At 42.5% G+C, this 20832-nt stretch overlaps 2 protein-coding genes across 5 annotated transcripts; both read left to right on the top strand.

Annotated features, from left to right (window-relative positions):
- Positions 1-480: 480 nt before the first annotated feature.
- On the top strand, positions 481-15502 carry znf652 (zinc finger protein 652). Its single transcript, XM_075454151.1, has 6 exons — positions 481-742; positions 4686-6180; positions 7112-7259; positions 7625-7740; positions 9819-9963; positions 11574-15502. Exons 2-6 carry the CDS (start codon positions 5107-5109, stop codon positions 12206-12208), a joined length of 2118 nt encoding a protein of 705 aa, XP_075310266.1. The 5' UTR covers positions 481-742; positions 4686-5106; the 3' UTR covers positions 12209-15502.
- Positions 15503-17031: 1529 nt separating this feature from the next.
- Positions 17032-19467, top strand: phospho1 (phosphoethanolamine/phosphocholine phosphatase 1). 4 transcript variants are annotated; one of them, XM_075454563.1, is made up of 3 exons: positions 17032-17168; positions 17536-17606; positions 17903-19467. In XM_075454563.1, the coding sequence occupies exon 3, from the start codon at positions 18023-18025 to the stop codon at positions 18875-18877; it is 855 nt and encodes a 284-aa protein (XP_075310678.1). In that variant the 5' UTR covers positions 17032-17168; positions 17536-17606; positions 17903-18022; the 3' UTR covers positions 18878-19467. The 4 variants fall into 4 exon arrangements, with proteins under 4 accessions (XP_075310678.1, XP_075310677.1, XP_075310680.1 ...); XM_075454562.1 differs by having other exon boundaries at positions 17531-17606; XM_075454565.1 differs by having other exon boundaries at positions 17034-17168; positions 18072-19467.
- The last annotated feature ends 1365 nt before the right edge of the window (positions 19468-20832 follow it).

Below are 20832 nucleotides of genomic sequence, written 5' to 3'. Positions count from 1 at the left end.
GCTTCCATTTTAGTCTTTTTGGGTCACATTTTGTTAATTTCTAATCATTTTCACCCCTCTCAATGTATTTCGTTGGTAGTTTTACTGTAAATCTCCTACAGTAAATTTACTGTAAGTCTCTTTTCTTCTGGGATAAGACGGGGAGCCCCCTGACTCCTTTGTCCCCTGGGACTCTTTGTACTAGCCCAGTTCGATAATATGTCCTCAGATATCGAGTGCCAGGACCTTAATCTGGCATTAAAGCCATAGAGGGTAATTTTTAGTGTCTTATATTAGATTATAAAAATGCATAAATTAATTGCCACTGTCCCGGGAGAATATGAAAAGGTCCTCCTGGTATTATTTAATCAATCAAGGATTTCAACCTCGCGTGTGTGCGCGCGTACCTTGTCTGGTTTGGAGGGGAGACGAAAAGAATCCAGACCCAGACACTGCCGCGCGCCTGCCCAGACAGCGGCCTGAATGCCCGGGATGAGCGCGGGACGGCGGTGGTGCGCGCCAGTGCTTGGCTGGGCCACGTAGCGGGGCAGAGGACGCCGGTGTGTCCAGGTATCTCCCCAGCTCGTACAGCACATTAGCAAATAACAGCCCAAATTTTGCACACAAAGACAACTGTCATTGCCTTCTCTAAATGCACATCCGCGAATGTAGAGGGAGGGCAAGCGAGAGAAGTGCGCGTGCAACCCTGAATCTGTGCAACTCTGATTGCTCGAGCGCAAGAAGGAGGTCGCTCTCAACGGAGGTAAGCAAGCAAACCGACAACAAAATACCGCTATACTAGTACATTTTCTGCACTTACATGAATGACACGCACGGCAGCTGCCGGGTGGAGCACACACGGATACGCGGTAGCCGGTGGCTGAAGCTACGGTGAGAATTGACCGTGAGCTCATCTCGCACTGACTTTGTGACAGTCGAGTTGAGTGGGTTTGCCTGTACAGCAGTCTGGGTTTTGTTAGGACAGCGGCGCTCAACAAGGGAGATACACTGAAAACAAAGCATGACGTCGGCTTTTCGTTTAGCTTCGTGTGGGCCCAATAACTGTCACACATTATATCCAATGTGCAGCATCCCAATAAAGTGAAACGTTTATGCTAGATATCTGACGTTAATGCTAGCTTTAAGCTAACTAGCAATAATCTGGGCGGTTTGGGGTTAAAAAGTGAAAGTACCCATATCAGATTTTAGCTAATGCATACCAGCAATTTCTAGCCTTTAGATGGTATAGCTTGCGCAAGGCTGTGTGATTATTCTGCAGATATATTAACCTTATGGCTCCACCTTGAGCTAATGTAGCCAAGTTAGCTTGTCATGTGTGTTCAGGTTAGTACCTAAAGACTACTGCTAGCTAGCTAAGTAGCCTAAGTTGGTCAGGCCTGTACCTTACTGCTATTCGTTGTACAGTGTTGCCTTTTTAGTTTTAACCCTTTCTTTGCTTTATATATACAGCATCTTACACTTCAAGAGTATCTTTTTTTTTTCTTTTGATTGCACTCAGCTAATATAAAACTTCCCTAAATTATGGACTTTTTAACCTAATTTAATACAAATTGTAAGCTGGCCAGTCTGGCTGTATTTTAATCAGATTTCAGTGATTATCTTTCTTCAATTCGAATAGAAATATCTCAGTAATTGACATCAGGGAACTGTCAGGCTTGATGGTGTCTTATTGTCTGCAGAAATAAGATTAAAAGATGGGAGAGGAGTTGAAACTTTATTCTAAATTTTTAGTACTCCCTCAAATGATTTCCACTAGACTGAAATCCCAAGGTATTGCTCTATGACCTGATTATGGGCTTGAGGGCCAAATACCTACAGAGGCATGAAGCACCCCTGCAGTGCACCACCCAGTGAGCTGGTTAAGGTCTTATGAATTTGGACAGAGTCAGGAATGTGAACCTTCACATGATACTCTGCAAGCTGCGAAAGAGAAAGCTCATTAAGGTCTAGACTTGAGTGGGTGCATGGATTTATGTCGCTTTGTAGCATGTTAAGAGGAAAATGTGACGTATTTTGAATGCAGAGATCTCATCTTCCTTAGTGTCACAGTTCAGCGAAGGATTTGTCAGCGTGTGCACCTTTTAAGGCTCTTGGTTTTAGTGTTGTATAGTGGTTTCACTAACACTCCCATCCTGTGTCATACAAATTTTAAGCCACAGTAGCATCTATCCGGTATATGACTGGTTTTGTGGCTTACATCAACTGAGTTTTGGTTTCCCGGCATGTCTCTGAAAGTTGATTTAGGAACGCTTTGAATTAGAGATTTGCTGAAGAGAGATTTTACTTTTAAAGAGTATTAATGTCCTTTGGATTGGTAAAACAGGCTGTCAGAGAGACATTTGTTGATGCACTTTTTTCTTTTAATGTGTCAGGGTGTAAAGTGAATCATTAAAAGCTGTCCAAAATAAAGGCTTTCACAAATTATAATCGGTTCAATAGTTTTCTCCTCAAGATTTGAAATGAAGATTGTGCTGATTTAATTGCTATTGATATTGGACGTTATGCACTCTACATGATTCCCACATCAAAGGACAGCATGATTTCACTATGAGTGAAACCTAGAAATGACTCATCGCTGATATTGATGAAAGAGAGGAAGCATGTTATCCAGGTTTACACAGTCTTACGGTGTTAATTTGCATATATGTGAGTTTTACACTCCTAATATTTTAAAGCTATTTGTATTTTATTGGAAGCCATATGCTTGAAAAGAATAAAAACAGTTGATTGAATGCTAAGTCATGCTCAGGCAATATTTTCTCATGGATTTCATATTGCTCTGTCATCTAGACGTAGGATAATCTTTATGGCTTTGCGTCTAGGACAACCCTGTGAGTCGAGTCGCTCTGTCAGTGATGAACTCCCCCTCCCCCTGTATTCATAATGCTCTCGAAACTGCTGTCCATTTCTCAGAGAGGATCAGAGTCAGCGTGCACAGGAAGACGTATGTCTTTATGCGAGTAGACGGACAAAGTCGGCATGAATTTCCTAAATTTTTCTTGCAAAAGAATGCAGAACAGGCTGATTTATTTGACTAACAAACTTTGTCGTTCTTGCATACTTTTTATCAACAGAAGGAATGAGAAAATCAGTTTTAAATTAATTTACAAAGATAGGCCTAGATTGTTTGTATTAAGAATCAGTTACATCAAAGATGAAACAGAGTGTCATGTGCAGAGTGTCTTTTGGGGGAGTGGGTGAATAAACTGAAACAATGTTAGTTACATTTAGCTTTTAAAAATGTATGTCATGTGAAATAATTTTGAGCATAAGCATGTTAATAGAGGTTGTTTTATTTGACAAATAATTAACTTTGAGGTTGTACTAGTGAGAATGTTTTTTATGATCAGTCACAGTTGTCCACAATAATTGGGGATATGATAAGTCACTTGTAATCTCCTTATTTGCACACTGTCTTGCTTCTTTTTCTGGCACTCTTGCAAACTCTTCATGTTTATTACGACGATATCTTAAACATAAGAACAAAGGAATTTCCATGCATCGAATGAGAGCAGGTGTTTGTAAATTAAAACTGCTCTCGTGGCCTCCGTGTGATTTCTTTGCAGACAGCGGGTTGTTGTTTATTAAAAGTAGAGCATAAGTTGTTTGTGAAGTGTTAGAGGAGAGGATGTTGGCCGTCTCCAAGAAAGGAAATGCGCTTTTTGTGTACTGCTCGGGGAGGTTTTCTAGCAAAGAAACCGCCTTGATGCACGCTGAGAATGAGTAGTGAGTTGTAAGGCTGTGTGAGGTCAACCGGCAGTCAGCCACATACGCCTCAGTTATGATGCGCACAACTTCAGCGCTGAACATAGAAACCAAAAGTCCATAAATATGCACTTCGTTTAACTTGTATAAGGATGATGAAGCTACTGTAAGTTACAAAAAGTGCAGCACATAAGCTCTCCTGACAGGTTGACATACAGTTTCCTGTGGTTCTACTTGCAATACAAGCTCCTGAGCTGTGGTTACAGTACGCTGTCTAACAGTCAATGGGAGTTGTGTGCATGTATGATGTTTAAGACAAAAGACAAACTTGTGTTTAATCTGTGCCTCTACAGCCTTTTCATATGGGCTTTTGGTTTCTGGAAAGTACCCAAATTTTTGTAAGTTGTTCCTCGTGTTACACTTGAAAGATTTGGAAAGAACACAGCTGATTGAGGTAAGTTTCTGACAGGAGCAAGTGTTTATTGTTTAGGACTGAAATTTTAGATAAGGCGATTGCATCTATGTTTGTTCATAGGTCACTGCAAGTTGTGCTGCCAACAAGCTTTTGAGGTTTATCTACCTTGAGGCTCATGTAAATGTAATCTTTTTTCAATGTTCTGGGGAAAAAATGCCTTGTTCAGTTGCAGTACATTGCATTTATTAGATTAAGGATCTGCATCGTAGTGTATCACTGTAAAAATCAAACTATATTTGATAATGAGGTGTTTCTGTTGTGGTCGAGAGATATTTAGTCTGCGCAGTTGTTGAAATTAAATTCACTCACATTCATTTGTGAAAGCTGTGGTTTCAACTCCCACTCACAGCACTGAAACGTTTGCGGGCAAATGTGGCACTCGCAGTTTAAAACTAGACAACATGGCTGCAGTTTCAGGTCACGAAATTTCTAGTGTCACAAAAATGCGGAAGAGCACCTTCTCTGAATTGATTTTTATCCGTTTCTTTTTTGTCGTATCTTCTAGGTACCTTACAGTAAATGGCTGTCCAAGCAAGACGTAGAAGTCCTTCCTGCAGCTCTCCGTCTGGCATTCAGCTTATCTTTACTTGCTGTGCAGTTTGAAGACTTTGGCTGCGTAAATAACAGTAACCATCAAGAAAGCAGAATCTGAGTTTTCATAGTCTGAATTTGAACCATATGGAACAAACTTTTGGACATTTTTTATGTCGTTCCATCTGCATTTCCTGCCTTGGACAGCATGGATGCACTCTTTGAATCAGGTTGACTGTGTCTCGCCTTGTCCCCTCCTTCCTGTCTCTTCAGAAGAAGGAGGGTGGGGGATTGGTGTGGCGTCCCCTACCCCTCTTCATAGACTAAGCTAGTCTTCCTTGGTACAATAGCAGTTACTCTTTTGAACTATCTTCTGATCCAACAGCCTCCTATTCATGAAATCCTGCCAGAGCCTCAAGGAGGAAGTTTCTGTCCCCAGCCTTGGCGGGATGTCACAGGACGAGGGACGAAGGGCTCTGGTGTCCCAGTCTTATTTTCACTCTCCTAACACAGACCTGGAGCTGCAAGGAAAAGTTTATAAAAGGGAGGTTGGTGGCAAGCCTTATTCTGTTTTAGTGGACAATAAAATGGCAGCCAAGACATCCATCGGAGATCAAAACATTGGTCAGTTGCCCTCTCAACATGTGACTTCACATCAGCATCAACAGTATTTCAGAGAGGGAGAAGCTGGGCAGGCGGTGGGGACGCAAGGGTCCCAAACATGCAATGAGGGGTCCTCTGACGATACTGAGGATGATGAAGAAGACGAGGAGGAAGACGGGGAGGATTGTGAAGAGGGCTACAAGCGTGAGCAGATCATTGTTGAAGTTAACCTGAATAACCAGACGCTTCACGTGTCCAAAGGGGACAACAAAACTGGAGCCACAGCTGATGACTCGGAGAGAGCTGGGAGTGATGACGAAGAAGATGATGATGATGATGAGGAGGAAGAGGAGGAGGAGGAGGAGGAAGAAGAAGAAGAGAATGAGGAGGAGGAGGAGGTGGAGGAGGACAGCCCTGATGAGGAAGAGGATGAAGATGACAAGGAAGAAGAGATTGAGAGTCAAAAAGGACGGTCAAAAAGAACCCGTAGAGGTGTTAATAGTGCATCAGTTGCCAGCCAGCCACAGAGGAAAAGCCTCAGAACAGCTCTGAGTGCTGCCAGCGCAGGGATGACCACCAGGGGCCGGCGGAAGCGCATGGAGCCTGCAAAGAGCAAGCGCAGGTCGGCCAGGTCGGCTCCCTCCTCTGCTGGCACCGCAACGGCAACGGGGAAGGCGGAGATGGAGGAGAAGGAGATGCTGGCTTGTGAAAAGTGTCCAAGAGTGTTTAACACGCGCTGGTACCTGGAGAAGCACATGAATGTCACACACAGACGAATGCAGATTTGTGACAAGTGTGGCAAGAAGTTTGTCCTGGAGAGTGAGCTGGCACTGCATCAGCAGACTGACTGTGAGAAGAACATCCAGGTAATGCAAACATCTTCTTCACCTAATACTTTTGTTATCAATACTTTGTTAAAACATTATTCTGAATGAAGGAGGGGTTGTCCAAGACTTGCCATGTTGCTATGTACAATCTGACAACAATGTGGTTGCCTTTCAATTGTAAGATTGGTGGTTTTGGTACGTTTTGAGATGAGATAATGTGCACGCAGCTGGTTCAGCAACACATCTTTGAAATGTAAAAGAGAGCAACTGTTGAGGGGGACTCACATGATATCTTGGCCAGCATTGCAAGAAGGCATGTGGGAGCTCCTTAAATAACTGAATGACGTCTCTTTGATCTGCTGAGACCTAAATGTGTTTTGACCATCCTTTAAAATGTTTTGTTGTTGTTTTGCATTTTGGTGGCTGAATAGTTTCGTGTCAGTCCTTCTGTGCAGTAAGCCCTGCAGTGTGCAGAACAGCTGTCATAGAAGAACTGGATTTATTTAACAGCAGAGCAACAACCTTGAGGACAAATTTAGGAAGGCTTGAGAGCAACTTTGAAGTCCTGCAACAGTCATTTCAGAGTTGAAACTGAAAAACTACATAGTTTCGAACAGTAAATGGATGATATATTGGTGTCCAAAGTTAAATGATTCTGTAAAGTTTGCTTCAACATTGAAGTATTTTAATCAGCGCCCATTTACAGTCACTGTCATTCAGCAAAGTGTAAGCAATATGAAAAAAAATTTATGGGTTGATATGATTTAATTGAAATATTATCACAGTGAATAAGTGTTGATAAATTCAAATATTTCCCTTTGTTTTCTTCTCCATTGAAGAAGGCACAAATTAAATTCTCGGCGGTTCTTTTTTTCTCCCAGCAGAGGGAGCTATCTTTTAATAAATATATTGCAGCAGTAAGAGAAAACAATTTGCTCAATTTTTCTGTCTTCTGTTGTGTTTTCCTCAGTGTGTCTCCTGCAATAAGTCCTTTAAGAAGCTGTGGTCACTGCACGAGCACATTAAGATTGTGCACGGCTATGCAGAAAAGAAGTTCTCATGTGAAATTTGTGAGAAGAAGTTCTACACAATGGCTCATGTCCGTAAGCACATGGTTGGTAAGTTGGGCCTCTTCCTCTCTCCCTCCCTGAGTTCCTGTTGTCCCTAATCAACTTAAAATGTGAAGTATGTGCCACAGCACAGCTTTCAATTCAATACAGTCAAACCACAGCATGTCAATGAATTCAATAGTGTTAACACAGTTTACTTCATTTTCCAAAATGACTGTCTTGAGTTTTAAACAAGCAGCATCATATATGACCACCCTTGAAGATTATTGCAGTCAGTAAATGTATCTATAAAATAGAATCAGTTGAATTAATAATTTGACATCTTTTGGAGTTTTGAATCCTATTTGCGGCCTTAGAATTGCCTGTGGTCAGTTAACCTTTAACCTCTTCTCTTTCTTTTGCCCCAAATCCAGCTCACACAAAGGACATGCCATTCACCTGCGAGACATGTGGGAAGTCGTTTAAACGCAGCATGTCTTTAAAAGTTCACTCACTCCAGCACTCTGGGGAAAAGCCCTTCCGTTGTGAGGTACGTGTTGCTGTGATGTTAGGTTAAGAGTGTTTTTGGTATTTGGGAAACCAGATTGTCCCGTTCGAGACCAAAACCCTTTTTAACCACAAGACACGTAACCTTGTTTTCATCAGATACTGGTCGCATTTTTTTTTTTTTTCCTGGCTTTTCTGTATCAACTTTGATCAAGTCAGCAAACACAGCTTGTGTTTAATAGCAGTAGATGTGACCATTTGAGTTAATTTATATGGTCAGAGAGCAGAGGCTATAGTCGTTCTTTTGGCTCTGATGCCGAGAGGAGGGAAAAAAAAAAAAGAAACTCAAGTTCACGCTCGAGCTCACTCTTCTCTTCCACACACAGAGGACATCATGGAGGTTGTGATTCTGAGCGGGAACACAGGCAAAACATAATGTTTTTCTGAAGTTAACTAGGTTGTTTAAATGCATAAAAGAAGGCAATCGCAGTTTAAGCTCCAACTGTTCAAGAAGCTGAAACGTAACTGTAATGCTGTTGCTTTTACAGACTGATGTAATGCCTGAGTGTCTGAGAAGGCTTTCAGCATTATAGAAGAGATGAGAATCCGTCTTTTCAAACACAGATCCTAAATTCCACAGTTAAATGACAGGTTCCTACCTGTAGTTAAGGTTTTATTTACTTTCCTGCTTATAACACCCATCAGGAAATGGGTCAGAATATATATAATGATGACTTACTTTATTAGTGATGGTGTATCTTCGCCATTAGTTTTCTTAAAACCACCTAGTTCCACATTTAGTAGTGATTGTATAACTTTTATAGCCTGACCGAAGGGTACAGGTTTGATTATTCTCCTTTTTTTGTGCCTTCAAAAGCATCCTCAGTGTTTTTAAGTCAATAGTTTGAGTAAATGTTCCATGGGGTTTGTGATTTACCCAAAATAGTCCATTTATACAACTTTGAATGGGGGCAGGTGGCCATTTTCTCTCTAGTCTTAACACTCAGCAGTCTGTGTTGTCAACAAAGTGGTAAATTGGGGCTAAAGTCAAATAACACACGGCGTTCCAAAGTTTTTTTTCTGCTTGACAGGGTTAGATCCAGTTGATCATCCAAACCATCTCCAACATGTTAATTCAGGGGGAGCTGACAGGGTAGCTTACTCCCTCCCCGGTCCTTTTGATGTAATGGACACCACACAGAGAATATTTGTATGGGTGGAGTTGCTCCACTTAGGCGTTTGAAGTTGTCCCACATGTGATTACATGCTTATTAGGTGTATATATCGTATAGGCCCATTTTCCTCAGTGGCATTTTCCTAGGGCCATATGGAAACTACATTTTACACACACACACACATACACAACCCAAACAGACATTTATTTAGTCAGGTGGTGCCACTAACATTATAAATGCCTCACCTCAGGAAATGACCTGACCAAGAAAGCCTCATAGTGTTGACATACATTCTTGGTACTGTGGGTGTTTTAATTTAGCCTACAAGCGTGGTTATTTGTGTCATCAATTAATGTTCTGATTATCTCCATCGTAAATGGATTAGCACACACAATTATAAGATGATGGTGGGAAAAGAACATGACATCATTTCTCAGAAACTCAACATGTTCAGTTTGCTGGTTATTAAGTGACTAACAAATATGAAAAAGAACTTGACAGATGTCTCCTTTTTTTCTTTTCTTTTAACGATCAAAAATGTTTCCAACTTATCCTGTATTTGGGGGTAAATGGTAGTTTTGCTTTGAATCAAACCCTTTTATTGTTCTTAAAGTCCCAGCAGCTCATGTGCGTTGGTGGGCGGTGGCTTCTCAGGCCACTGCCGCCGACCAGTGAGAGCAGGCTGAGGATTTCTGCTCATGTTTGTACAGAAAACTCTAAATCTGCAGAAACAAATGTCACTCTCCAAAATATTTTATTTCACACTACTTTGAAACTATTTATAACAAGTTTGCGAATGTAAAAAGTGGAGGATGTGTCAGATATTTAGTCCAAATCAGAGTACAGGCTTCTCTGTTTCTGAACATGCGTGTGAGTGGGCTTTTGTGTGTCTTGTGTACTGACCTGGTGGGTGCATATCTGAAAGCCTCTCTTGTCTCTGCTGTAGAACTGTGACGAACGGTTCCAGTACAAGTACCAGCTTCGCTCCCACATGAGCATTCACATCGGACACAAGCAGTTCATGTGCCAGTGGTGTGGCAAAGACTTCAACATGAAACAGTATTTTGATGAGCACATGAAGACGCACACAGGTGAGAAATTAGTTTGGATCGGTGCGCCTTGACTACTGCAGACCGGTTGTTCCTATGTTTTTGGGTCTGTACAGCAGTTTTTGACCCTGGGAATGTTTTGCATGAGCCCAAGCTGCAGGAAAGTCGTACGAGAATGTAGCCATTTATGGTCCGAGATGATCAGGATCAAATCTTGAGAAAATAAAGTCACAAATGAGACGAACACATTCCACAACACTGATACATTTATACAGTATTTGTTGGCACTGGTCATTGCCAGTGTAGACACAAAAAACTTGGAATCTGAGTCTATGATTCAGATTGAATGTATGCAGCCTACTATAAAAGAAAAAAGTAGAAGAATGCACTGAGCAGATCCTGACTGCTGTTTCCCATCTTGCCTCTCTTTAAATACGGTGTATTACAGTAACTTGGAGTGAACTGTGGCTCAAAAATTGTCTTTTTTTTTATCTTTAATTATATGTCTGCTGAGCTTCCCGATTTAACTGAAACTTTACTGTTCGATATTTACTGATTCAAGGCAGTTTTATTGAAAAATGCAGTACATTTTGGAAGGTTGTTAATCATATTTAAATTCATATTTAAACTCTCTCTTTTGTAAGTCTTAAAACTGATATTTTAAAACTTTTCAAAGGGAAAAAAACAACAACCTTACTGGACTCTCTCAGCCAGCGAGGCACCAAACACTGCCTATAAAAGGAAAGACATGGGGTGTGGCCACTTTGCCCAGTTTGTGCAATGAGAGGGGTGTTCTACATCAAAGAATAGCTTTTGCATGTATTGCGGCTTAAAATTACTACCCAGATGCATGTGGATTTCATCCCTCTGGCTTTCCGTCCATGGTGCTTTGCTATTTCAAAAAACAAACTGAGCAGTGATTCCTGCATATCCTTCACTGTTTTTCCCCAGCCGTGCTTGTCGTGGGTGGACACCGCGCTCGCTGGCCTTCAGTTATATTTGTGATGTATAATTATGCTACCCTCTCGTCTCCTTGCAGCAACCAACCAATTTAGCCTCATCTGGGAGGAGACACACCCAGCCGTGCTCTGTAATAGGAAGCACAAATAGTAAACAGCCAAAGTTTGGTTCACTGAGCACATATTTTTCATGAAGTCTCATGAGCGAATGTAACAGTTACAGAAGACTAGCACATAAGCTGTCACTTTTTGATATTCAATTTGTGTGGAGGAGCTTCGCACATAACATGCCAGAATCGGGCATTTAGAGAGCCCTTCAACAGACTGTTAATAGATGGCTGTGTGGGTGGTAGCAGGCACATTCAGTGGCTCCATGGAGGGAGGTTAATGAGAGCGGCATTCCAACGAAGCTGCTGTTGTTCACTTTCACATTTCCACTCCTTGAAGTGTGAACTGTAATAGCTTCCTACAGAGTGGGTGGGTTGACAGCAAAGACCCTCAATTCAAGATGGCATTTTATTTGCATTTTTGAAACGGAACTCAAAAAGGCAAACTGTTGTTTGAAAAGCTTAAATTTTTCATTTAAAAGTTTATAACCATCACATACGACTTGGGTGCATCATGTTTTTATTATTTTTGTTAATTGATGGAGTCTCTCTTTGTCTCTCATTGATCTTTTATGAATCTGTACAGGAGAGAAGCCTTTCATTTGTGAGATCTGTGGGAAGAGCTTCACCAGCCGGCCTAACATGAAGCGTCACCGCCGCACCCACACAGGCGAGAAGCCCTATCCCTGCGAGGTGTGCGGCCAGCGCTTCCGCTTCTCCAACATGCTTAAAGCACACAAAGAGAAGTGTTTCCGGGTCACCAGCCCTGTTGTTCTCCATACCAGTGGGCCCCCTGTGCCTGTCCGCATCTATGCCAATACCTTCACCTCTTCCTCTTCATCCGCTTCCTCCAACTCTGGTCCCGGGCCATCAAGTGCCACCCCAGCCACCACTTCAGCATCTTTGGGCCTCAACCCAACAGGAGGGTCCATTCCACCGCAGGGCCCTGTTGGACACACGTTTTCCCATGTGCAGCTTCACTCGACACCTCCCCACCATCATTCCCACCCCTCGACAACCCAGCAGCACCTCTCAAACACACCTCAGCAGGCCCCACCTCATCCCCACCATCACCTGGCTGTGCAACCCGTCTCCCACCTTCCCCCTCCTCCGGCTCTTTTCAAGAGCGAGCCCCTAAACCACTGCGGGCATGAGGACAGCAGCTATCTGCACCACATGGCCCCCCACGACAAAGGTCCCGGAGCCCCTCAGCACCACTGAACTGAGCTCCAGGTCAGCAGGCAGCACAAAACCTCGCCTCGTTTATTGTCCCCTCACAGTCCTGCCTCGTTTTCTTACCTGTAAGCCTCCCTAAAGTCACTTCTACAGAGAAGGCGTTGCGTTAGCGCCACACTGGCGGAGCAGCAGTACCATTATTCCACATGGGTCAACACAGGAGGCTTTCAGGCACAGCAGGGAGATGTGTGCTTTGAAGGTGCTCAGAACCCAACATTCAAGCAGTGCAGTTACAGTTGCAGCCTAAGTAAATGGCAGTATTGATTAAGTAGGGACATATCTGTCATATCAGAGCAGATATGTTGCCTTAAAAACACAATGACTTAAAAATACGGGCTTTTTGTGTGGACACACCTTGCTTCTGTTAAGCAGATAACAGTTCAAGCTAAACAAACACATCTTTGTATGTGTGAAAGATTGAGACTAATGCACCCTGAGTGCACACATTTAAGTGAGACCCCACTTAAAAACCCTCATCAACTGACAAAATTTTCCAATGTTGTGTTCAACATTTTCCTCGACAGAAAATGATTTTGTGAGTTCTCTTTGTACGTTGATGGGTGAGATCTCATTTTCATCAAAAGCTGCTGGTGGAAGTCAACCTATGTAATACCTGGACTTTAATGATCATCAAAGATCAGTCTCATCGAACTTTCCTCTTTTTGTCAAGCTGACTTACGGTTGCACATTGGTCGGGACTTGAGCTTTTTTTGTCCATAGCAATACTCCACCTGTCCTCCTATTTGAACTGCAGAAAATCCGGGGCTCACAGAAATGTTTAATGAATGTTGTAACTGGTTCTACCTGAGCTTCTCTCTGTTCGAAGGTCAAGACTGAGGCTTTCTGCCAGATGAGCAATGGCAGTAGTGCAAGATGCAGTGCCATAGGTTACAGTGAGAAGGGGGAGAGGAATTTTTGTAAAGGAGAAAAAGATTTTGTAAATGTTTAGTTGAATCCAGACAAAGTCTGAGATTCGTATCATGGTAAAATGGTGCTTTCCATTCCAGTACATAAAATATTTCTTAATTTTGCTTTTTCATTAGATTTTTCGAAAGTATGAAATACAAAATAGCGTATTGTGTCATACAAAACATGTCTTGCCAGCTTGGTTTTTCGTTCAGTGGAATTGCAGTTTAACCAGATATTTTGTGATCAACCTTAGTTAAACAATATATGACCTAGGCACACACAACCTTACACTTGTTCAAGCACACACACAAAACAAAGACCATGTGGTCGCTGATTTACATGCTGTGATCAGTGACCACCTCAGCTCTCAGTACTGTTGGTCAACAGTTGCTTTCAGATGATGGATTACTCAAATACTGCCACTGTGAGGGGCCAGACACATGGCCCCATCAGGATTTACCCCACCTCCTTCGCTGCTGTTGAAATGATACGGGTTACCATGTTAAAGGTCATTTGACACACACAGTATATACACAACTGGGACCTTTTTCGTTTAAGCTCTTAATAGGAAATTATGCATACTCCTCTCAGCCTATATTCCACGGTTTGGTGTGGGGTGTTGTTGAAATGTAGGGGATTGTTTTGGACTTTGTATACTGACATACTTTGATCCACACAGGCAAGCGCATGTCTAATCCTGTTGAATGTCGCCTAAGCAGAATGATGGCTATTTAGCCATTTGTATGTTTTAATTTCCGTTTTTTTTTTTTTTTTTTTTTTTTTTTTTTGGTCCTTTTTCTCAGTTTTAAGCTAATTCATGGCTTTGTCATGTAGTTATACTGTTAGCACATGATGGGGAAATGTCAGGATAAGAGTCAGTGGTCATACAATTTAAAATACTTTTTTTTAAATACACACGCGTGATCAAATCGGTGCAAGAAATTACACTTTTTTTTGTGTAACAGCCGATAGTGTGAGTGGTCTTTGTTTAAAAAAAAAAAAAAGGAGCAGAAGTGATTGGTTGGTGTTTGGCATGAATTTGGGTTGCTTTGTTCTCACCTCCTCACTCACACTGATTGAGTGTTTTGGGGAACATGGAGTTGGAAGTGTGTGAGTGCATAAGTGTGCATGCATTAATCTCAACCAGTCTGGTTGTCCCAGTGCTCTTGTACCAAAAGCTGCTTAAACAGCATGCCCCGATAATGTGCGTGTTTGGGGAACACCTGACACGGACAATAGCAGTAGACCCTCTTTCAGCCATTCTCATGGATTTCAGTCTGAAGTGGTTAAGCTCAGTAGTTTAGTCTCCTTTTCGATTTGAGACCGACGATTATCCTGCCATTTCTGTGGGTCTTATTACTGCTGCAATATTTGCTTATCATCCAGCCCCCCCTGAGTTCACTGCTGTGATTCAGCATTTTGCAGTATGGATATTTTGTCATGCTTTTTTTTTTTTTTTTTTCTTTTTTTTTCTTGTTAAGCTTCATTTGTGTGTATTCTCTGCACTTTACTGCTGCGTGGGTGAGGCGCAGGGAATGGGGGTGGGACTGACGATGCATTGTGGAACAGAGTGCAGTTTCGGCTGCACGGGAAAGGGTGGAGGTGATTACTTTGAGTGGATGTTTTTAGGCAAGGAAAGGAGGAGAATCCCGGGTGGAGGTGGGTAGTGTGAAAGGGACCATCGCAGACAAAGGACATTTCTTTTAAACATGTGCTTAAATTTAATTTCCTTCCCTTTTTTTTTCATTTTCTTTGTTCACATATCTTTTTGCTCCGATATACCCCCCCCCTCTCCTTTCAGAGTGAAAGTGACGTTCCTCCTGCTTTGGCAACTTTACACTAGCCCGTCCATGCCATTTCTGAAATAACGTTCTTCATTTATATCTGTTCATCCGTCTCTGTCTTGTCCTGTTTTGTCTGTTTGCAGAATGATTCTCCTCCTCCTTTCTTTGTGATATAGAATGCACTTTCTACTAAAATCCTTGAGTAGTTAAGAAAAAAAATAACATTGTATATTCTTTAAAGATGTTTTAAAACAAATCAATATACTTTCCCCTTTGTATTTTTAACCACTTAATGTAGCATTGCGTATTTTATTATTGTATCTGGTACAAAATGTGCAGCTTTATAATGTCCTGGTTTGTCTTTTTTTGTATGTTATCTGGAGATGGAGAAGTAAAAAAGTTGGGCCTTTTTTTGATAATGTACATTTAACTGACTGCTAACTTTGAGAAGTAAAAAAACAAGTAGCCATGACGATGATTGGATTTTCGAGTGTTTTTTGTTTTATCATGAGATGTTTTTCTTCTTTACAGGGAACAGAAGACAATTAAGTATGTAGTGTGCACAAATAAGAAATTAGTATGAAGAACGGTGCGTTTCTGATTGTGGGTTTGAGTTTTAAGTAGCTTCCACACTGAGTTTTACTGGAAAGTGTGGATTATGGCGGATTGTTGCAACTCAACCCCTGTTTCTCTGTTATTTCAGGTTCTCTGGGGTGATGGTGTAACAGGTTATCTAACAATTTCTGCAGGCTACACATGACCCCGTTGCTTTTCAAAGCTTTTGACAAGGAAAGTTTTAGGTCGTCTTCTTTAGAAACGCTTACCGTTCCTTCATTGTGACAGTACATTTTATTATACCTGCAAGCCATGACATTAACTGTAAGTTGCTATAAATTGTAATGTTTACACTTGCAGGGATATTTAATCACTTTCTTTTTAATAACTGCAAAAAAAAACCTCTGTTTTCCACTACTATTCTATCCTCCAACTTTACTCGTGTTTGAAAGACATTTATTGTTGCTAGAATACCTCCTAAACCCCAAATGCCCTCTATCACCATGTGTGCTTTTAAGCATAGCTCAAATGAGTCGCATAACCCTATAAGGTAGCACAACAGACCAATGGGTGTAGAGAAAAGTGTGTGTGACTCACTGTTGGTGAGTGGGTGGTCAGGTACCAAGGCTCACTTCATGAGCAGAGGAGATAATAACACACCGTCTGTACATCTCCATTCCCATTTGGGTTTGAAAATAGTCAGCCTCCCCAGCTGTTAGTCATTACGCCTTGTGGTATGGGAGGGAGGAAGCTGCGTCTGTCAGCCGGCAGATAAAGAGAGGAGGGCTTCACGTTGTGTTTGTCAGGCGTGTGCTCGCTCCACTGAAAGTCGCCGTGCGGCTCATTAATCCGTGTACTTGCTGTTTTTTTGTTTTCTTTTTAATCAAGATCTTGTGGAGAAACACAAGATTGCTGGCCTGCACTCCATGCTGCAATGTTTTACTGAAGATGATTGATTGAAACGCAACCTTAGATTTGACATGATTTCTGCTAATAATTTTAATATTCCAAGCTTTATCCTCAAATTAAATATACAACTCGACCCTTCTGTATACTGACATTACAAGAGAGATCTGAGGGGAAAAGGGTCTTCCTGCTGTGCTGATTGTGCCACTGACACAAACCCATCATTCTGTTGAAGGATAATCCCTTTGTAGTCTTGTAGGAAAAATGGAAACTGCTTGTAAAATTAATGTTACCGGCCTTTTTAATTCTATTTTTTGGCCCCCAAACAAGTCATAAACATTTCATTTCCATTTCCAAATTTCACCGTTATCTAAAAGCTGCCACAACCAAATGTGATTCTCCTCTCTATCTCACCTTGTGCTTTATTGGGAGAGCTCAGGTGTTATGACTGTATTCTGAGATCAGGGAACAAATAATGATACAATTACTTGACGAACAAGTATTCCTTCGGGTGGATTCAGGAAACAGAACAGCCTATTTGCTTTCAAAGGTGTCTCTTCTCTTCCTTCCCTCCTTCCTTACACCCCGCGGTGCCCCCCAACACCCTGTTCTTTTGTAAGTGTCATGAGCGCGCGCAGTGGGCTGCTATTAAATGGGCGGACTTGGAGGCGCGGGCACGTTCACAGCGGCTCCGGTGGTTTTGAGCGGCGCATAAAAGTGCCTGAACGGCCGGCGGAGCTCTCTGAGACCGGATTGGACCTGGCTGTCAGCGGGGATCGGAACCAGCGCCGGTGATACATTTTGAGCATTTTTTTAAAAGCCTAAATCCAAGCTGTCATTAAAAATGGCAATTAGAAAGTGGTGCTATAGTCCCTGGGAGAGAATTAACTTTGCTGTCAGCCTGTAAAGATGGCAGCTTGACAAGTTGTTAGAGAGTACACTTGGATTAATTTCTCCATTATACTGTGACCTTAAACTGCCAAAACTGCTTTTCTGTTGTTGCAAAGATGTTTGTTAACCTTTCATTTTGAGATATGGAGCCTTTAAATGACCTGGTGATCATGATTTAGTCCAGGACGGTTCCACTTAAAATCCATTATTGCTCCGCTATCTCATGCAGCTTCGCATTCTTGGTGTTTTTTGTCCCATGCAGTGCAGGTTCAACCAGTCGCAACAGCTCGAAGGCATCTGCTGCTGCAGGGGACTGCCGGCATAAACATCAGTCCGAGGTATGCAGGCTTTACCTGATGGGGCTTCTCCTTTTAAATCGCTTGCTTGCAGGGTCTGCATGGCGCTCCTGGTTTTATCCCGATCCAGAGTCTTCACTATCACTTCTATGCAGGTCGACCCTCTCAGCCTCTGTTTTGTGTATTGTTGAAGGTGTCTCTTGTGGGCTGAAAGGACTGCTTGTTGGCTGTTTTGCTCTCTTTTATAGGCATCTCTACCATTTTAAAGTATTATCTTTAAAATACGACTCTGTTTTGCTTCCTCCCCCCATCCTCATTTATGCATTGATGTTTCCCAGAGAGTCATCCATAGCCTCCACCTTAAGTGGCCTGTGTTGCGTCAGATGATTGAGAGTGGAGGTGCAGGAGTGAAGATTTGATGCCACTTGGCAACATTAACGGGTGTGGCATTGGGAGTCATGGGGGAGTCAATCTTCAACTGCTGTTATGTCCCACCTCACCCCCCAGGCGAGGAGGAACCGCACAGGTCCGGCCGCTCGGAGATCATGGCCTCTCATTCAGCTCGCATCTCCTCAGACAAGCGCTTCATCATCTTCTTTGACTTCGACGAAACCATCGTGGATGAAACGAGCGACGACATGGTGGTGCAGGCCGCCCCGGGTCAGCACCTGCCCGCCTGGCTGAAGGACACCTACCAGCCCGGCCGCTACAACGAGTACATGCAGCGCGTGCTGGCCTACCTGGCGGAGCAAGGCGTCACCGAGAGTGACATCCGCAACATCATGGAGAAGATCCCAGCCTCCCCCGGCATGCTCACCCTCTTCCAGTTCCTCCGCACCCGGCCCGTACAGGACTTTGAGGTGGTGCTGGTGTCCGACGCCAACACCTTCTTCATTGAGTCTTGGCTCCGACGCGCCGGGGCCCGTCAGCTCTTCCACCGAGTCTTCACCAACCCGTCCACCTTCAACAAGGACGGACGGCTGGTGATGCGGCCCTTCCACTCCCACGACTGCCCACGTTGCCCAGACAACATGTGCAAGCAGGCGGTCGTCAGGGACTATGTGGCGCGCAGGACGCAGGAGCGCGGCCGCCCCTACCAGAGGATCTTCTACGTGGGAGACGGAGCCAACGACTTCTGCCCAGCGTTGTCCCTCGGGCCCAGAGACGTGGCATTCCCGCGTAGGGACTTCCCCATGCACCGGCTGATCACGGAGACCCACGAATCCGTGCCCGGGGAGTTCAAAGCGGTCACGGTGCCCTGGGTGAGCGGGGAGGATGTGGTGCAGCGGCTGAGGAAGCTGGTGGCAGAGTAGCGGGTCAGAGGGACAGAAAGGGGAGCAAAGAGCGTTAAAACAGCCAGTTGACACTTTAAAACATGTTCTCAGGTAAAATAATCCCAGAAATGTATAAGTGATTGAGCTGAGCTGTTACCTAAAGTGAAAATTGGTGTCAAATCAAAGGTCCATCTAATGTCATAACAATCTTTAAAAGTAAAACAAAATCATTCGCTCTATAATCGGGGCATTCTACTCTGGAACATGAATAGTTTTTAGCTCAGTGAGGAGTTCCATGCGAGTATTTTCACTTTTTGAAATGAGAAGTGATTGCTCTTGAACAGCACTTTTTGAAAATGTAATGATTTGTCAAATTGTGGTTTCGGTGAATGAAATGAGAGTAACACTGCCATCTGATGGCAGCGGGCATTGAAACGGACCAAGCAGTAGGCCTATATTTTATTGAAATGCTTCTCAGTGTTTGTCTGATTAAGAAATGTATTTTTGTGTGTCAAGGAGTGTGTCTCTGTTTAATTGTTTATCAATTGTTTGTTGTGTCTTTAATGTGTAGGCTTGGCCTATGGAAAAAATAAAAAATACACCAGCAGGAATAAAGCCATAAACTGAAACACTGTCTGTGTCTGAATTTCCAAACCATCAGAGTGATCCATCATCTTGATATCATTCATGTAGCCAAGATATAACAAGTTTTGTTTTCCTTTTTTAATAGATATTTCTAGATTAAGATACAGTACCAGGAAACAGTGCATTGATTGAGACATGCATGTCAAAAATAAATGGAAAGATTATACACATTTTATTTATTATATATACTGAATATAAGGCAAAAACAAAGGGTACAACTCTAGGTCCATATTTGGTATGACCAGCTTTATTCTTGAAGTCACTCCTATTTATTCAACACAGCCTGAACCCTCTTAGACAAACTTTCTTGTCATCTCTCTAAGTAGTCTTCAGGAATAGTTCTCCAGGCTTCTTGAAAAACATCCCAAAGCTCTTCTTTGGATGTGGGCTGCCTTTTGTTCCGTTCTCTGCCAACATGATCCCACACTGCTTCAGTAATGTTGAGCTCCGGGCTCTGGGGAGGATTCATCCCTCCATCAGACCTGTTGCCACTGATTTTCAGTCCACTTCTTGTGTCCTTTGGCACAGCTCAGCCTTTTCTCCCTGTTTCCCTTCCTTAAGAACGGCTTCCTGACAGCCACCCTTCCATGGAGCCCATTTCTGATGAGGCTTGGGCCAACAGCAGATGGATCACTGATCATCCCTTTCAGATACAGTTCATGTGATGTAGATAGTTCTGTTAGGCCTGACCCTTTTTCTTTTGTCATATACTTATGTCCTGTTTAAGGACACTGCACACAATGCTGAAATATGGTACGTTTTCAGCTACGTAGCTCTTCGTGGATTGACTTGTTCATGCAAAGATACTATCTGAAGGAACATTTTCAAATTTGAATGAAAATGGGAACAACTTATATGGCTTGACAACTGGTTGCTTGTGACAAAGTGCCTAAAAATACAATTTAAACTTGGCTCTTAACATAAGACTTAATTTGTCTTTAGTCTTTAACAACACTGGTTCAACCTTTGAGTCAGGTGCCTATCATGATTCAGAGTTCAACATTTTGTAGATTAACAAGCACAAAAACAAAAGCCACTTTCTTTTGAAAATGATTAAATACTAGACCAGACTGAAAATGAGTGGAAAAGCAGCCAGTGTCTATATATTAAGAAATAAAAAGACCTACAGAAGGCCTGGAGAACTAAAGACCACTTTAAAAGATTACAAGAAAGTGCCTGCTTGTAAATAAATGGTTGTTTTCAAAGAATTAAGTTAAAAATAAGTAAAAAAAATAAATCTTAGCATATTCATTGTGCTTACTGCAGCTTTGAGGTTCTGCACAATTTTTCAAATAGTTTTTTAGTCCTATGACAAAGACAAGCTGTTGAAATCAAGATATAAGCAACCT

The sequence above is a fragment of the Odontesthes bonariensis genome, chromosome 21 (genome assembly GCF_027942865.1).
Source record: "Odontesthes bonariensis isolate fOdoBon6 chromosome 21, fOdoBon6.hap1, whole genome shotgun sequence".
In the NCBI taxonomy this organism is placed as follows: Eukaryota; Metazoa; Chordata; class Actinopteri; order Atheriniformes; family Atherinopsidae; genus Odontesthes; species Odontesthes bonariensis.
Note: the sequence above shows the minus strand (reverse complement) of the source record. Positions and strands in the feature narration are given on the sequence as shown.